The sequence below is a fragment of the Anser cygnoides genome, chromosome Z (genome assembly GCF_040182565.1).
Source record: "Anser cygnoides isolate HZ-2024a breed goose chromosome Z, Taihu_goose_T2T_genome, whole genome shotgun sequence".
Classification (NCBI taxonomy): Eukaryota; Metazoa; Chordata; class Aves; order Anseriformes; family Anatidae; genus Anser; species Anser cygnoides.
Window position 1 is genome coordinate 1,353,323 of NC_089912.1, and position 17,369 is coordinate 1,370,691.

Below are 17,369 nucleotides of genomic sequence, written 5' to 3' on the forward strand. Positions count from 1 at the left end.
TTCCATTGCTTGTTAGGGTTATGCTTTCCTTGTATACAGCATCTGCATACAGATGCTGCGAAGCTTCCAGGTTGCTCCCTGTCACTGGGTGAATTTTCACGAAGGAGAGTCCGAATGGAGGGAAACTGGGCTGCATGGACTCAACTACTAAGCCTCATGCTTAAGGAAGCCAGCGTCCTCCACAATTACACTTGGCACTCGGTGCCTGGATGCTGCCCATTTCTGGTGGCATAGAATCACTGAATCACTGAATCACAGAATATCCTGAGTTGGAAGGGACCCAGGAGGATCATCGAGTCCAACTCCTGGCACCACACAGGTCTACCCCAAAATTCCGACCACATGACTAAGTGCACAGTCCAAACGCTTCTTAAACTCCAACAGGCTTGGTGCAGTCACTACTTCCCTGCGGAGCCTGTTCCAGTGTGCGACAACCCTCTCAGTGAAGAACCTCTTCCTGATGCCTATCCCATCCCCAAGGAGCAGCCCTCATTCCAGCCTGGCCAAGCACTTCATAGCAATAGTTCAGCACGATGCCCTAGGTTATGGAATATCCTTCTGGCTACTTCAGCTCAGCTGTCCTGCTGCTGTCCCCTCCCAGCTCCTTGTGCACCGCAAGTCTCTTTGCTGGCAGACAAGTGCTGGCATAACCCGTGCAGTAGTGTCCCTGGTTAGGTCCTGCTCTCCATGGCAAGCCCCTCACACATCGCATTGGTTTTTCACGTTGACAGTAATGAGGTAGCAAAGAGAAATCCAAGAGTGATCAAAAGGGACTTTACGGCTTTGCGGCAACTGGTTGCAGGATTAGGTGCATGAGCAGTGTTTTCCTCCGTCTTTCCAGTAGCAGGTATCAATACCGAAAGGAACACGCAGACCCAGCAGATGAACAAGTGGCTGCGAGGCTGGTGCCACCAACACGGTGTTGGGTTCCTTGCTGATGGGAAGGTCTACGTGACACCAAGCCACCTGGGTCGTGATGGGAAGCACCTTGCTCAGAGGAGGAAAAGGATTTTTGCCCTGGAGTAAGCAAGGCTGATTGTCAGGGCTTTAAACTTAGATTCAGAGGCAGAAAGGGACAAAGCCAGGCCTGCCAGCGATAAGCTATGGACTGCACACCAAAACCGGAGGGACCATGTGCTGGCAAGACCCTTCAGTGTGCACAGCGAGGGGCTGGGTTCAGTGAAGCACATCTGAACTATTCCCCTCACCAGCTTCGTTGCCCTTCTCTGGACTCTCTCGAGCACCTCCATGTCTTTTTGTAGCGAGGGGCCCAAAACTGAACACAGTACTCAAGGTGCGGCCTCACCAGAGCCGAGTACAGGAGGACAATCACCTCCCTAGACCTGCTGGCCACACTGCTTCTTATACAGGCCAGGATGCTGTTGGCCTTCTTGGCCACCTGAGCACACTGCTGGCTCATATTCAGCCAACTATCAACCAGTACTCCCAGGTCCTTCTCGGCCAGGGAGTTTTCCAACCACTCATCTCCCAGCCTGTAGCTCTGCTTGGAGTTGTTACGCCCCAGATGCAGGACCCAGCACTTGGCCTTGTTGAACTTCATACAGTTGACCTCAGCCCAAAAACGTCTGGGCAATGCTCTCAGACACGTGCTTTGGTTTGTGGGGGTCACCCAGAGCCATGGGCTCTGAGGTCACCCAGAGCGATGGGCTCTGAGGTCACCCAGAGCGATGGGCTCTGAGGTCAGCCAGCAACGGGCTGTGACTTCACGGCCCTCGCTGCTCATATTGGGGCGCAGGCAGAGCCCGCCCCAGCCTGGCTCGTGCCTGGACTCCCGCTGAGCGTTTGTGCGAGGCTTGGAGCGCCGAGCAAGGATTTGTTGGAGCTGTGCTGTGGGGCCGTCGGCAGCTGTTCTCAGTGCCCGTCCCCGCAGGCAGTGCCTGTGTTTCCCCGGCCCTGCCTGGCTCAGGCAGCCGGGGCCCTGTGAGGAGCACTTGCAGCAGCGCAGGTGAGCTGTGTGGGGACACGTGCCCCGCGGCGGCCCGCGGGGGACGTGGGACCACCCAGCCGTGGGGCTGGGGCCGGGGGGGTTCCTGCTGAGGGGCCGGGGCACAGCCAGTGACCTTCTCTCTTCCTCGCAGCGTGCGCGATACCCGCTGCTGCAGTGCCGGTGCAGGGGAGCAGCTCATCACCATCAGCTCTCCCCAGCGCACCTTAACGAGAAGATCATGGCCACGGAGGAGGCGTGGACGTGTCCCGTGTGCCGGGAGGGGCGAAAGGACGTGGCCTACGCGACACCGTGTAACCACCGGTTCTGCCTGGGCTGCATCCAGCGCTGGGCAAAACTGAAGGCGAGCTGCCCACTCTGCAGGACGGGCATGAGGACCATCAAGGTTTCCGTGCGGGGAGACGAAGACTACCTGGAATGCATCGTCTCCCCTCCCGCAGTGCCCGTACCTGTTGGCTTCCAGGCAGGCAGCGCCACCGCCCCCCACAGCCCTGCAGCGCCGGCTGCGTCCTCTGTGCCAGCCGAGGAGAGGGATGCGGAGCCCGATCCCCGCGCTGCTGTGGGCGGCCTCCTGCCCGAGGACTGGGCCGTGCTGTTCAGGGAGCGCAGGGACATCCTCGACCCTGTGCTGCCCTGGCTTCGCCGCCAGCTCTCAGCCATCTATGGGACACGCTGGTGGCAGGCGAGAGCTGCAGAGAGCTTCCTCCTGCACTCCCTGTGTGTGATGGGGCTGGACAGGGACGCCATCATTCAGCACACACAGCCCGCCTTGGGGCCCCTCACCGTGCCGCTCATCGACGGGCTCGTCGGCACCATCGTGGCTCTCTGCGGCGAGGACGCACGGAGGCTGCTGGGCCTCGAGAGCAGCCGCCCTGCCAGGGCGCAGGAGGCCAGACCTGCAGCTGCTTCTGGGCACGCTGCTCCAGCGCAGGGAGCCTTCAGGACCAGCCCCGCGCCCTCCAGCAGCTCTGCAGACCCTGACACAGACGAGATTCCCGGCACATCCAGCGCTTTCCAGCGTGGGGGTCCTGGCGAAGTCCCAGCTGCAGACAGCCCCAGGGAGCAGGAAGAGCCCCGTGAAGAGCTGGGGCAGGAGGCAGCAGCAGGTCCCTCTGCCCGGGCCTGCAGGCGCAGACCCTCCGCTCCTCACCGCTCGACTCGGGGGTCCCGGCGCCCCAGGAAGCGCACCCGGGCGAGCAGTGCCCAAGACTCTCCCCAGCCCTGCAAGAGGACGCCCCCCCGGCGCCTCTAGCAGGGCTCTTGTGGGTGGTGAAATAAAGAACAATAATACATATTGAATATACAACAGAAAAAGTCTCGTTGTGATTCGACCCAGAGCTGGCACAGCCCCGTGCATGCTGCTGCCTTCCCTCCCTTTTCCTGGTGCCATCCCCGTGCCCTGCTGGCCCCCACTGTCCCTTTGGTCATGGGTGATTAATGCTCCAGGTGGGGTCTCCCGAGAGCAGAGCAGAGGGGAACAATCCCCTCCCTCGCCCTGCTGGCCACCACGCTGTTGGTGCAGCCCAGGCTACGAGCGGCTTTCTGAGCTGCAAGCACACCTTGCCAGCTCATGTCGAGCTCCTCAGCAACCAGCACCCCCGGAACCCTCTGCTCAGGGCTGCTCTCAATCCATTCCCTGCCCAGCCTGCATTTGTGCTTTGGATTGCTCTAATTCAGATGCAGGGCCTTCCATTTGGCCTTGTTGAACCTCAGCAGATTCACACAAGCCCACCTCCACGGCTTTTCAAAGTGCTCCTGGATGGCATCCCTTCCCTTCAGCATCTTGACAGCACCACCCAGCTTGGTGTCTGCAAGCTTGCTGAGGGGGCACTCAATCCCACTGGTCATGTCAGCGACAAAGATGTTAAACAGCACCGGTCCCTAGAGCGACCCCTCAGGAACACCACTCCTCACTGGCCTCCCCCTAGACACTGAGCCATTGACCACAACTCTTTGAGTGTGGACATCCAGCCAATTCCTTACCCACCGAGTGGTCCATCCATCAAATCCCTGTCTCTCTAACTTGGAGACAAGGATATGGTGCAGGCCAGTGCCAAATGCTTTGCGCAAGTCCAGGTAGATGATGTCAGTTGCTCTTCCCCTACGCACCAATGCTGTGGGCCCCCTGTAGAAGGCCACCAGGTTTGTCAGTCAAGGCAAACCTTTAGTGAAGCCATGCTGGCTGTTCACCACTCACCTCTTTCTTTTCCCTGTGCCTTAGAATAGTTTCCAGGAGGATCTGTTCCATGATTTGACTGGGCACAGAGCCGAGGCCTCTAGTTCCCTGGCTCTTCCTTTTTCCCTTTTTAAAAATGGGGGTTATGTTTCCCCTCTTCCAGCTGGCTTTAGATATGGCAGAATGGGAAAAGGAGGGCACCTTTCCTAGTCAGCTCTCCTAGTACCTGTGCCAAGAAGATAGCAGCAAGGCGCTTCGGGAATTTCCTGGACCTCTTTGTCTCAGCGATGTGATATTCCCGCTTGATGTCGGGCACGCTGAAGTGCCCCGTAAGGACAAGGGCAGACGATCTAGAAGTTTTCTCACTTCCTTAAAGCATCATTCATCAGTGCCGTCATCCCGGCCGGCTCGTCTATAGCAGACTCCCACAACGACATCCCTTTCAGCTGCCTGTCCCTAGGTCCTTACTCAGTGGCTCTAAACCCCATTGTCACCGACTGGGAGCTCCGTACAGCGCAGTGCCTCCGTTACATAGCGCGTGGCCTCCCTAGCCTCACCTGCCCTGCCCGTCCCTTCTGAAGAGCCTGGAAGCATCCATCACAACGCAGCAGTCACAGGCCTCTTCCCACCGGGTTTCACTCATGCCAAGAGTGTCGTAGCTCTGGCATGGGGCCAAGGCTTCCAGCTCCTCTTGCTTGTTTCTCATGTTGCATGTGCTTGTGGAGAAATAGTTCAGATGTGCTTCATTGAAGCCAGCCCCTCGCTGGGCACACTGAAGGGTCTTGCTAGCACATGGTCCCTCCGCTTTTGGTGTGCAGTCCATAACTTGTCAATTTTAGCCCTCCCTGGTGGTCTAGTGGTTAGGATTCGGCGCTCTCACCGCCGCGGCCCGGCTTCGATTCCCGGTCAGGGAATTCCCATTTTCCCAGGTGCCCTTACGTAACAGATTTGAGGCGCTGGAGCTTGAGAAGCCGGTGGGTGAGGACGAGGTAGAAAGTCTACCCAGGAGGATGCCTAGGGCGAGGAAGCTGACTCCACGCCTCAAGACTGCCTCCACCAAGAAAGACAGAAGGGTGATCGTAGTAGGTGACTCCCTTCTCAGGGGAACAGAGGGCCCTGTTTGTCGACCTGACCCTACCCGTAGGGAAGTCTGCTGCCTCCCTGGGGCCAGGGTCAGGGATGTTGCCAGGAAGCTTCCCAACCTGGTTCGCCCCTCTGACTACTATTCTCTTTTGATAGTCCAGGCTGGCAGTGATGATATTGAAGAGAGAAGCCTGAAGGCTATCAAACAGGACTTTAGGGGACTGGGAAGGTTAGTGGATGGAGCGGGAGTACAGGTGGTGTTTTCGTCTATCCCTGCAGTGGCAGGGAGGAGTACCGAGCGGACACGGAAAGCCCACCTGATTAACACGTGGCTCAGAGGCTGGTGCCAACACAGAAATTTTGTTTTTTTTGACCATGGGGCGCTTTACTCGGCACCCGGCCTGGTGACCGCAGACGGGTCCCTATCTCTAAGGGGAAAACGGATCCTAGCCCAGGAGCTGGCAGGGCTCGTTGAGAGGGCTTTAAACTAGGAAAGAAGGGGGATGGGGCTGAAATTAGGCTTGTTGGAGCTGTGCCGGGGGGAACAATGGCAAAGCCGGGGAAGAAGGCGATGGCCCAGCTGAAGTGCATCTACACTAATGCACGCAGCATGGGTAACAAACAAGAGGAGCTGGAAGCCATCGTGCAGCAGGCAGGCTATGACTTGGTTGCCATCACAGAAACGTGGTGGGACCACTCTCATGACTGGAGTGCTGCAATGTCTGGCTATAGGCTCTTCAGAAGGGACAGGCAGCACAGAAGGGGTGGTGGCGTGGCTGTCTATATTAGAGAGTGTTTAGATGTTGAGGAACTTGAGGCTGGGAATGATAAGGTTGAGTCCCTATGGGTTAGGATCACTGGGAAGGCCAACAAGGCAAGCATCCTGGTGGGGATCTGTTATAGACCGCCAAACCAGGCTGAGGAGACTGATGAGGAGTTCTACAGGCAGCTGGCAGAAGCCGCGAAATCGTCAGCGCTTGTTCTCGTGGGGGACTTCAACTTCCCAGACATATCCTGGAAGTACAACACAGCCCAGAGAAAGCAGTCTAAGAGGTTTCTGGAGAGCGTGGAAGATAGCTTCCTGACGCAGCTGGTTAGAGAGCCTACCAGGGGAGGTGCCCCGCTAGACCTTCTGTTCACGAACAGTGACGGACTGGTGGGAGATGTGGTGGTCGAGAGCTGTCTTGGGCAGAGTGACCACGAAATGGTAGAGTTCTCTATTCTTGGCGAAGTCAGGAAGGGGACGAGTAAAACCGCTGTCTTGGACTTCCAGGGGGCTGACTTTGAGCTGTTCAGGACACTGGTTGGCAGAGTCCCTTGGGAGGAGGTTCTGAAGGGCAAAGGAGTCCAGGAAGGCTGGGCACTCTTCAAGAAGGAAATCTTAATGGCTCAGGAGCGGTCTGCCCCCACGTGCCCAAAGACGAGCCGACGCGGAACTAGACCGGCCTGGCTGAACAGAGAGTTGTGGCTCGAGCTTAGGAGAAAAAGGAGGGTTTATAACCTTTGGAAAAGAGGGCGGTCTACTCAAGAGGACTTTAAGGATGTTGCGAGGCTGTGCAGGGACAAAATTAGAAAGGCCAAAGCTCATCTGGAGCTCAATCTGGCTACTGCTGTTAAAGATAACAAAAAACATTTTTACAAATACATCAACGCAAAAAGGAGGACTAAGGAGAATCTCCATCCTTTACCGGATGCGGGGGGAAACTTAGTGACAAGAGATGAGGAAAAGGCTGAGGTGCTCAGTGTCTTCTTTGCCTCAGTCTTTAGCGGCAAGACCGGTTGTTCTCTGGATACTCGGTACCCTGAGCTGGTGGAAGGGGATGGGGAACAGGATGTGGCCCTCGCTATCCATGAGGAAATGGTTGGCGACCTGCTACAGCACTTGGATGTACGCAAGTCGATGGGGCCGGATGGGATCCACCCGAGGGTACTGAGCGAACCGGCAGAGGAGCTGGCCAAGCCGCTTTCCATCATTTATTGGCAGTCCTGGCTATCAGGGGAGGTCCCAGTCGACTGGCGGCTAGCAAACGTGACGCCCATCTATAAGAAGGGTCGGAGGGTAGAGCCGGGGAACTATAGGCCTGTTAGTTTGACCTCAGTGCCAGGAAAGCTCATGGAGCAGATTATCTTGAATGTCATCACACGGCACTTGCAGGGCAACCAGGCGATCAGGCCCAGTCAGCATGGGTTTATGAAAGGTAGGTCTTGTTTGACGAACTTGATCTCCTTCTATGACCAAGTGACGCGCTTGGTGGATGAGGGGAAGGCTGTGGTTGTGATCTACCTTGACTTCAGCAAGGCTTTTGACACCGTTTCCCACAGCATTCTCCTCAAGAAACTGGCTGCTCGTGGCTTGGACTGGCATACGCTTTGTTGGGTTAAAAACTGGCTGGATGGCCGGGCCCAAAGAGTAGTGGTGAATGGAGCCAAATCCAGTTGGAGGCCGGTTATTAGTGGCGTCCCCCAGGGCTCAGTGCTGGGGCCGGTCCACTTCAATATCTTTGTCGATGACCTGGATGAGGGGATCGAGTGCACCCTCAGTAAGTTTGCAGATGACACCAAGCTAAGTGCGTGTGTCAATCTGCTCGAGGGAAGGAAGGCTCTGCAGGAGGATCTGGATAGGCTGGACCTATACCGATGGGCTGAGGTCAACTGTATGAAGTTCAAGAAGGCCAAGTGCCGGGTCCTGCATCTGGGGCGTAACAACCCCAAGCAGAGCTACAGGCTGGGAGAAGAGTGGTTGGAAAGCTGCCTGGCCGGGAAGGACCTTGGAGTATTGGTTGATAGTTGCTGAATATGAGCCAGCAGTGTGCTCAGGTGGCCAAGAAGGCCAACAGCATCGTGGCCTGTATAAGAAGCAGTGTGGCCAGCAGGTGTAGGGAGGTGATTGTCCCCCTGTACTCGGCTCTGGTGAGGCCGCACCTCGAGTACTGTGTTCAGTTTTGGGCCCCTCGCTACAAGAAGGACATGGAGGTGCTCGAGAGAGTCCAGAGAAGGGCGACCAAGCTGGTGAGGGGTCTGGAGAACAAGTGTTACGAGGAGCGGCTGAGGGAGCTGGGGTTGTTTATCCTGGAGAAGAGGAGGCTCAGGGGAGACCTCATCGCTCTCTACAGGTACCTTAAAGGAGGCTGTAGAGAGGTGGGGGTTGGTCTGTTCTCCCACGTGCCTGGTGACACGACGAGGGGGAATGGGCTAAAGTTGCGCCAGGGGAGGTTTAGGTTGGATGTTAGGAAGAACTTCTTTACTGAAAGGGTTGTTAGGCACTGGAATGGGCTGCCCACGGAGGTGGTTGAGTCACCATCCCTGGAGGTCTTTAAAAAATGTTTAGATGTAGTCCTTAGTGATATGGTTTAGTGGAGGTCTTGTTAGTGTTAGGACAGAGGTTGGACTAGATGATCTTGGAGGTCTCTTCCAACCTAGACAATTCTGTGATTCTGTGATTATCGCTGACCGGCCTGGCTTTGTCCCTTTCTGCCTCTGAATCTAAGTTTAAAGCCCTGACAATCAGCCTTGCTTACTCCAGGGCAAAAATCCTTTTCCTCCTCTGAGAAAGGTGCTTCCCACCAGGACTCAGGTGGCTTGGTGTCATGTAGACCTTCCCATCAGCAAGGAACCCAACACCGTGTTGGTGGCACCAGCCTCGCAGCCACTTGTTCATCTGCTAGGTCTGCGTGTTCCTTTCGGTATTGATGCCTGCTACTGGTAAGACGGAGGAAAACACTGCTCGTGCACCTAATCCTCCAACCAGTTGACACAAAGACGTAAAGTCCCTTTTGATCACTCTTGGATTTCTCTTTGCTACCTCATTACTGTCAACGTGAAAAACCAATGCGATGTTTGAGGGGCTTGCCATGGAGAGCAGGACCTAACCAGGGACACTATTGCACGGGTTATGCCAGCACTTGTCTGCCAACAAAGAGACTTGCGGTGCACAAGGAGCTGGGAGGGGACAGCAGCAGGACGCTGAGCTGAAGTAGCCAGAAGGATATTCCATAACCTAGGGCATCGTGCTGAACTATTGCTATGAAGTGCTTGGCCAGGCTGGAATGAGGGCTGCTCCTTGGGGATGGGATAGGCATCAGGAAGAAGTTCTTCACTGAGAGGGTTGTCGCACACTGGAACAGGCTCCGCAGGGAAGTAGTGACTGCACCAAGCCTGTTGGAGTTTAAGAAGCGTTTGGACTGTGCACTTAGTCACGTGGTCGGAATTTTGGGGTAGACCTGTGTGGTGCCAGGAGTTGGACTCGATGATCCTCCTGGGTCCCTTCCAACTCAGGATATTCTGTGATTCAGTGATTCAGTGATTCTATGCCCCCAGAACTGGGCAGCGTCCAGGCACCGACTGCCAAGTGTAATTGTGGAGGACGCTGGCTTCCTTAAGCATGAGGCTTAGTAGTTGAGTCCATGCAGCCCAGTTTCCCTCCATTCGGACTCTCCTTCGTGAAAATTCACCCAGTGACAGGGAGCGACCTGGAAGCTTCGCAGCATCTGTATGCAGATGCTGTATACAAGGAAAGCATAACCCTAACAAGCAATGGAAACAGCAAACACTGCGTGCAAAACCTCTCTTCCGCTCCCTTCATGACTTTGAGAGCTATTGTGTCAGGGATCTCTCCCATGGTTTAGGAATGGGTTCTCTTTTTAAAGTCTGTTTTGCGCAGAGACTGCTGCTGTACTTGCCATCGTGTATGTAAGCAGAGGCTGCAACTTTCAACCCTACTCCAGCCAGGGATGGGTTTGCCGCTTCACTCTGTGGGTATTTCTTCTTCCTCTGGACAGCCCTAATCTTCCCCCGATGTTGTGCTTAGGTTTTGAGATTTCTCTCCTCAAGAAGAGCTTTCTATTTCTTGCCTTGGCCTAGTGTTCAGTGCATTTTTCCTTTGGCCTAGAGAAATAACATTTTTAAATTAACCTCCAATTCTTCTGTTTCAGCCACAAAGGTTCCTTTGCTTCAGTCTTGTTCCCCATACGCAATGTGGAGGAAAGACGCTTCTCCTTCCGTATAGCCAACGTTATGACTATATCCATTATTCTACACTAGGTGAGGCATCCTCTCCTCAATACCATACAGAAAAACCATTCCTAAATTTTTCTTTCTCCTTTCCCTTTCCCTTTCCGTTTCCGTTTCGCTCTCCCTCTCCCTCTCCCTCTCCCTCTCCCTCTCCCTCTCCCTCTCCCTCTCCCTCTCCCTCTCCCTCTCCCTCTCCCTCTCCCTCTCCCTCTCCCTCTCCCTCTCCCTCTCCCTCTCCCTCTCCCTCTCCCTCTCCCTCTCCCTCTCCCTCTCCCTCTCCCTCTCCCTCTCCCTCTCCCTCTCCCTCTCCCTCTCCCTCTCCCTCTCCCTCTCCCTCTCCCTCTCCCTCTCCCTCTCCCTCTCCCTCTCCCTCTCCCTCTCCCTCTCCCTCTCCCTTTCCCTTTCCCTTTCCCTTTCCCTTTCCCTTTCCCTTTCCCTTTCCCCCTTTCCCTTTTCCCTTTTCCCTTTTCCCTTTCCCTTTCCCTTTCCCTTTCCCTTTTTCCCTTTCCCTTTCCCTTTCCCTTTCCCTTTCCCTTTCCCTTTCCCTTTCCCTTTCCCTTTCCCTTTCCCTTTCCCTTTCCCTTCCCTTCCCCTTCCCCTTCCCCTTCCCCTTCCCCTTCCCCTTCCCCTTCCCCTTCCCCTTCCCCTTCCCCTTTCCCTTTCCCTTTCCCTTTCCCTTTCCCTTTCCCTTTCCCTTTCCCTTTCCCTTTTGCCTTTTCACTTTGCCCTTTCCACTCTCCTTTTCAAATGCAGCTTGCTTAAGTTTCGAGATGTAAGACTGGGGACTGCAAGAGAGCATTAGTCAGCAATGTTGCCCTTCTACATTCAACAGAGAAAGCAGTGGATGGGAGCAGATTTGCATCTGTTGTGTACAAAATGCTTCACACAGGGACATTGCAAAAGGCCAAAGTGATATTGCACAACACAGGGCGTGGTGCTGAATTATTACTACGAACTGCTAGGCCAGGCTGGTATGAGGGCTGCTACTTGGGGATGGGATGGACATCTGTCAGCAGCTGGTCAGTGGTTGCACTTTGCCTCGCTTACCTTCCCTATTCTTTTATTCCTGTTCTTCTTAGAAACATGAATATGATTTTCTCTTTATTATTATTATTATTGTTATTATTTTATGATTTTTCAACTCCCCCGAATCAATTGGGAGGGAAAAATGTTAAAAATATGGTGAAAAGTATTCTGGGAGTTCTTAAGATCACCTGAAGGACAATGCAGCCATTGATCACAGCCAACGCAGGTTCACGAGGGGAAAGTGCTGCTTAACGCACTTGATTTCCTTTTAGGAAGTGGTCAACCGTCTGGTTGGCCAAGGGAAGCCAGCTGATGGCACCTGTTTGGACTTCAGCACAGCTTCAATACTGTTTCTCACTGTCTCCTTCTGGACAAGTTGAGCAGCACACAGCTAGAGCAATGCATAATGCGATGGCTGAACAAGCAGCTGACGGGTCGGGCTCCAAGGGTTATCGTAAATGGGGTTGCATCGGGCTGGCGGCCAGTCGCTAGGGGGCTTCCGCAGGCCTCCATTTTAGGGCCAGTTCTCCTCAATGTTGTCCTAAGCGACTTGCATGTAGGACTCGAGGGCGTCTTGAGTCCATTTAGGCACAATGCTAAATTGGGAGGAGCGTCTGACTCGATGGAGGGGAGGAAGGCCTTGCAGAGAGATCCTGACAAACCAGAGAGCTGGGCAATCCCCAACAAGATGAGGTTCAGCGAGAGCGAGTGAGGGATTGCGCACCTGGCAACGGGCAACCCTGGCTGTCCGGGCAGTCTGGGGGGAGGAGAGGCTGGAGCGCAGCCCTGCAGAGAGGGCTCTGGGGCTTTTGGTCGACGGCAAGTTGAACGTGAGTCAGCCGTGGGCCCTGGCAGGCAGGAGGGGCAACGGCATCGTGGGGTGCCTCCAGCACAGCATGGCTAGGCGGTCGCGGGCAGGGATTGCTGTGCTCTGCTCTGCGCTCTTTCAGCATCAGCTCGAGTCCTGTGTGCACTTTTGGGCACGGCACTATCAGAAGGCCATAAAATTCTTCGAGAGAGAGCATCCAAAGGAGCGCTTCAAAGTGGTGAGGGGTCTGGAGGGCAGGACAGATGAGGAGCGGCTGAGGTGCCTGCGTTTGTTCAGCCTGCAGGAGACTGAGGAGAGGCCTGATGGCGGCCTGCAGCTTCCTCACGAGGGGAGCGGAGGGCCCGGCGCTAAGCTCTGCTCTCTGGGGACGCTGACAAAACTCGAGGCAATGGCATGGAGCTGTGACAGGGGAGGGTCCGCCTGGAGGTGAGGACAAGATTTTTCACTGACACGGGGCTTGGCCACTGAACCAGGCCTCCCAGTGAAGTGGTCAGGGCAGCAAGCCTGCTGGAGTTCACAAAACGTCTGGGCAATGCTCTCAGACACGTGCTTTGGTTTGTGGGGGTCACCCAGAGCCATGGGCTCTGAGGTCACCCAGAGCCATGGGCTCTGAGGTCAGCCAGCAACGGACTGTGACTTCACGGCCCTCGCTGCTCATATTGGGGCGCAGGCAGAGCCCGCCCCAGCCTGGCTCGTGCCTGGACTCCCGCTGAGCGTTTGTGCGAGGCTTGGAGCGCCGAGCAAGGATTTGTTGGAGCTGTGCTGTGGGGCCGTCGGCAGCTGTTCTCAGTGCCCGTCCCCGCAGGCAGTGCCTGTGTTTCCCCGGCCCTGCCTGGCTCAGGCAGCCGGGGCCCTGTGAGGAGCACTTGCAGCAGCGCAGGTGAGCTGTGTGGGGACACGTGCCCCGGGGCGGCCCGCGGGGGACGTGGGACCACCCAGCCGTGGGGCTGGGGCCGGGGGGGTTCCTGCTGAGGGGCCGGGGCACAGCCAGTGACCTTCTCTCTTCCTCGCAGCGTGCGCGATACCCGCTGCTGCAGTGCCGGTGCAGGGGAGCAGCTCATCAGCATCAGCTCTCCCCAGCGCACCTTAACGAGAAGATCATGGCCACAGAGGAGGCGTGGACGTGTCCCGTGTGCCGGGAGGGGCGAAAGGACGTGGCCTACGCGACACCATGTAACCACCGGTTCTGCCTGGGCTGCATCCAGCGCTGGGCAAAACTGAAGGCGAGCTGCCCACTCTGCAGGACGGGCATGAGGACCATCAAGGTTTCCGTGCGGGGAGACGAAGACTACCTGGAATGCATCGTCTCCCCTCCCGCAGTGCCCGTACCTGTTGGCTTCCAGGCAGGCAGCGCCACCGCCCCCCACAGCCCTGCAGCGCCGGCTGCGTCCTCTGTGCCAGCCGAGGAGAGGGATGCGGAGCCCGATCCCCGCGCTGCTGTGGGCGGCCTCCTGCCCGAGGACTGGGCCGTGCTGTTCAGGGAGCGCAGGGACATCCTCGACCCTGTGCTGCCCTGGCTTCGCCGCCAGCTCTCAGCCATCTATGGGACACGCTGGTGGCAGGCGAGAGCTGCAGAGAGCTTCCTCCTGCACTCCCTGTGTGTGATGGGGCTGGACAGGGACGCCATCATTCAGCACACACAGCCCGCCTTGGGGCCCCTCACCGTGCCGCTCATCGACGGGCTCGTCGGCACCATCGTGGCTCTCTGCGGCGAGGACGCACGGAGGCTGCTGGGCCTCGAGAGCAGCCGCCCTGCCAGGGCGCAGGAGGCCAGACCTGCAGCTGCTTCTGGGCACGCTGCTCCAGCGCAGGGAGCCTTCAGGACCAGCCCTGCGCCCTCCAGCAGCTCTGCAGACCCTGACGTCGAGGAGATCCCCGGCACATCCAGCATGCTCCAGCGTGGGGGTCCTGCTGAAGTCCCATCTGCAGACAGCCCCAGGGAGCAGGAAGAGCCCCGTGAAGAGCTGGGGCAGGAGGCAGCAGCAGGTCCCTCTGCCCGGGGCTGCAGGCGCAGACCCTCCACTCCTCACCGCTCGACTCGGGGGTCCCGGCGCCCCAGGAAGCGCACCCGGGCAGGCAGTGCCCAAGACTCTCCCCAGCCCTGCAAGAGGACGCCCCCCCGGCGCCTCTAGCAGGGCTCCTGCGGGTGGTGAAATAAAAAACAATAAAATAGATTGAATATACCACAGAAAAAGTCTCGGTGTGATTCAAACCAGAGCTGGCACAGCCCCGTGCATGCTGCTGCCTTCCCTCCCTTTTCCTGGTGCCGTCCCCGTGCCCTGCTGGCCCCCACTGTCCCTTTGGTCATGGCTGATTAATGTGCTTTGAAATGCCATTGCTTTATCATAGCAGAACCTCAGCTCAAACAATGTTCTAAAACTCTTTTCCAGCAGCGAGTGCTGTTCTAGTAACTCACACTGCAGTGCCTTTCCAGCTGCATTTTATTTGTTTGATATAAATCAGCATTTGACCTATTAGACAGGTAGCCCTTGAAAGCGTCCAGAAGCAGTCTGTGTGGCTTAATGTCACTCGGCAATACGGTCAGATAGCACAGGCATCTGAAGGCTGCCCTGAGGAGGAGCAGAGGGCAGGCACAAGCCTCGCCTATCCGCAGACTGGGGCTGCTTTGGCTAAGTTGGTCAAAGCAACACGTGGGCATTTTGATTTCAGTTTAAGAATGGCTGGATTTAGATTCATTCTTCATTGACCTAATCCAAGCCCCAGTTAAGTGTTTCAAACGGAAACAAGAAAGGTCAGAGAGGAATTTGCCCTGTTTGAACAAACCAGCCTCAAGTTTTCTGGAGAGCCAAGTGCCTCTCCTGTTGAGGTGACCTGCGATCTAGAAATACGTTGAAATACAAAATACTAGTCACAAGGTCATATCAGAAATTAACAGAAGAAAGCTGTTAAATGGAAAGAGTTTAGAAAAAAAAAGTGAAAAGTGTACAGCAGTTCAAAGGTGAGGTGGTATGGCTTGCCTTCTACATTGATTTTGTTTCCTGCTTCGCAGCAGGACTTCATGACAGTTATATAAAAAAAATACAGAGAAACCTATTGCTGTTGTAAAAAAAAAATAAAAGGGGAAAGAAATGCAAAATTCTTTGGGATAACTTCATCTAGAAAGAACACTAATATCGGTCTTAGGTGGAAATGTTACTAAATAGAACAATTCAAGTGGCAAAATACAAAACCAAAGCAACTGGAATCTAAGTGGAAACACATTCTTGTGGTTGAAATGTCTTTGTCTCTACTTTGTTTAAATAAACCTTCATAAAGAGTCCAGTTCAAATACAGCACAGACAACAAAAGACAGAAGAAAAAGAAGATGGGGAGATGGGAAACAGCTTAGAAAAATGGGCAGTCCATAATGGCCTATTTCAGAGAAGAGGGTTTAGTAAACACTATCTACATTTTCAAGATGAAACAACTGTTTGTTTTATTTTGGTAACCTTTTTTATCTCCCTTTCTAATGATACTCTCTTGAGTGTGCGCCCCAGAAAGCATGATTTTACCTGTGGATAGACACCATCATCCTGGAAGATGCTTAATGGTTTCAGCTGTCACTGCAGTTAACTTTAGCTTGTTGGGAGTTAAATACCCTTTGCAAATAGGATCAGCCTCTTTGGCTCTGCATGGCTCTCTCTCCTGTCTTGACAAAACCATCCCATCACATACTGCTCTGCTTCTTTTTTTTTTGTTGTGTTTTCTTGGGGAACAGTCTCAAAGATTGCTCTTCTCCGGACTCATCAGTGGCAGCTAAGGAAATCACAGGTCTTTTGTCCAAAGGAGAAAGAAATATCTAAGATTATTTGGCATGAGAAAGATTGTACAGGGAAGATTGCTTTTAAGAAATCATGGAATGGTTTGGGTTGGAAGAGACCTTATAGACCACCCACTTCCCACCTCACTTCCATGGGCAGGGACACCTCCCAGCAGCCCAGGCTGCCCCCAGCCCCATCCAGCCTGGCCTTGGGCACTGCCAGGGATGGGGCAGCCACAGCTCCTCGGGGCAGCCTGGGCCTGGGCCTCACCGCCCTCTGAGTAAAGAATTTCTTTGTTATATCTAATGTAAATCTCCCCTCTTTTAAAGCCATCACCCCTTGTCCTATCCATACACCCCCTGACACAGAGTCCCTCCCCAGCTTTCCTGTAGCCCCCCTTTAGGCACTGGCAGGCCGCTGTGAGTTCTCCCTGGAGCTTTCTCCAGGCTGAACAGCCGCAGTTCCCTCAGCCTGGCTTTGTAAGAGAGGTGCTCCAGCCCTCTGATTCAGAGTGGAACTTGAACAACTTAAGATGACTTACGCAAATTTGTGCAGATTTGTTCAGCAAACTTTAACATTCTCCCAAGCAACGAACAGTCCGCGAACATAAGTTCAACACAGACATTTCCTAGATTACAGGACAGTTTTGTTTTTTAGAAGTGTGCTTGTATTCACTGTTCCCAGTCCTTTTATGCAGCTGTAGGAATTTATTCTCTGTGTTCACACACGTCCACAGGTACGTCAGAGCCACTGCTGGAGGGTGCATTTTACAGAATCTTAGGTGATGGTCAATTGCAAACGCTGCTGCTGAGAGCAGCTGCTGAAAAGGTGTTAAAGTTACAGCAATGATTTCCTATTTTTAGTGCTTGAGAAAGTCACATTGCTTCCCTTCTTGCTTAACACTTCTGAGGGGAGTTATTTTAGGGCACATTTGCAGAAGTGAAATTACATGCTGTAAATTGAGTACTTTGGTACTGATGGGCATCAGCAAAGAGCATTTGGTCAACAATGGCACCTTCTGTGTTTTTTGATTGGTCCTGTTTTTTTATTTTTTATTTTTTAATTTAAAAAAAAGGAAAGAGCAGAGCTTATTCACGCGGCTCTGTAACCACATCATTATTGCAAGCTGAACTGTGAGAGGAATTCAGAAAAAGCTAAATATAGAATTTGAGCAATTTTACCTCCCCCAAAGCTCCCCAGTGGTGGTGCACAGCAACACGCTGCCTAATGCCCAGCTCTTCTTTTCAAGAAAAGTGTGTTCAAAATGAATCAGTGAAGAGAGGAAATAGGACAACTCAGCTGAATAATCAGATGGATATGAACAGTTTCTGGCTAAGACACCCATCCACTTTCCGAGAACCACAGGGTTCGACTTGGACACAATTCTGGTTTTCACCATTTTTACACGTAAGTAACAAATTCACACTGATAGGATTCACATTATCAGCTGGGGTTTCTCAGAGGAGCTGGAACGTGAGGTTTGCTCAGGTGCACAACAAATGCACACAGATTATGTTA

General features: G+C 54.3%; 2 protein-coding genes and 1 non-coding gene across 4 annotated transcripts; all 3 read left to right on the forward strand.

The window, feature by feature from the left end:
- The first annotated feature begins 1,334 nt into the window (after positions 1 to 1,334).
- LOC136789051 (E3 ubiquitin-protein ligase Topors-like) lies at positions 1,335 to 4,003 on the forward strand. Its single transcript, XM_066988421.1, has 2 exons — positions 1,335 to 1,966; positions 2,100 to 4,003. The coding sequence occupies exon 2, from the start codon at positions 2,187 to 2,189 to the stop codon at positions 3,216 to 3,218; it is 1,032 nt and encodes a 343-aa protein (XP_066844522.1). The 5' UTR covers positions 1,335 to 1,966; positions 2,100 to 2,186; the 3' UTR covers positions 3,219 to 4,003.
- Positions 4,004 to 4,984: 981 nt separating this feature from the next.
- Positions 4,985 to 5,056, forward strand: TRNAE-CUC (transfer RNA glutamic acid (anticodon CUC)). Its single transcript has one exon. It is a non-coding gene; the product is annotated as a tRNA-Glu (tRNA).
- Positions 5,057 to 10,021: 4,965 nt separating this feature from the next.
- LOC136789133 (E3 ubiquitin-protein ligase Topors-like) lies at positions 10,022 to 14,236 on the forward strand. 2 transcript variants are annotated; one of them, XM_066988906.1, is made up of 2 exons: positions 10,022 to 10,265; positions 13,104 to 14,236. In XM_066988906.1, the coding sequence occupies exon 2, from the start codon at positions 13,191 to 13,193 to the stop codon at positions 14,220 to 14,222; it is 1,032 nt and encodes a 343-aa protein (XP_066845007.1). In that variant the 5' UTR covers positions 10,022 to 10,265; positions 13,104 to 13,190; the 3' UTR covers positions 14,223 to 14,236. The 2 variants fall into 2 exon arrangements, with proteins under 2 accessions (XP_066845007.1, XP_066845006.1); XM_066988905.1 differs by lacking the exon at positions 10,022 to 10,265 and adding an exon at positions 11,049 to 12,970.
- Positions 14,237 to 17,369: the final 3,133 nt, after the last annotated feature.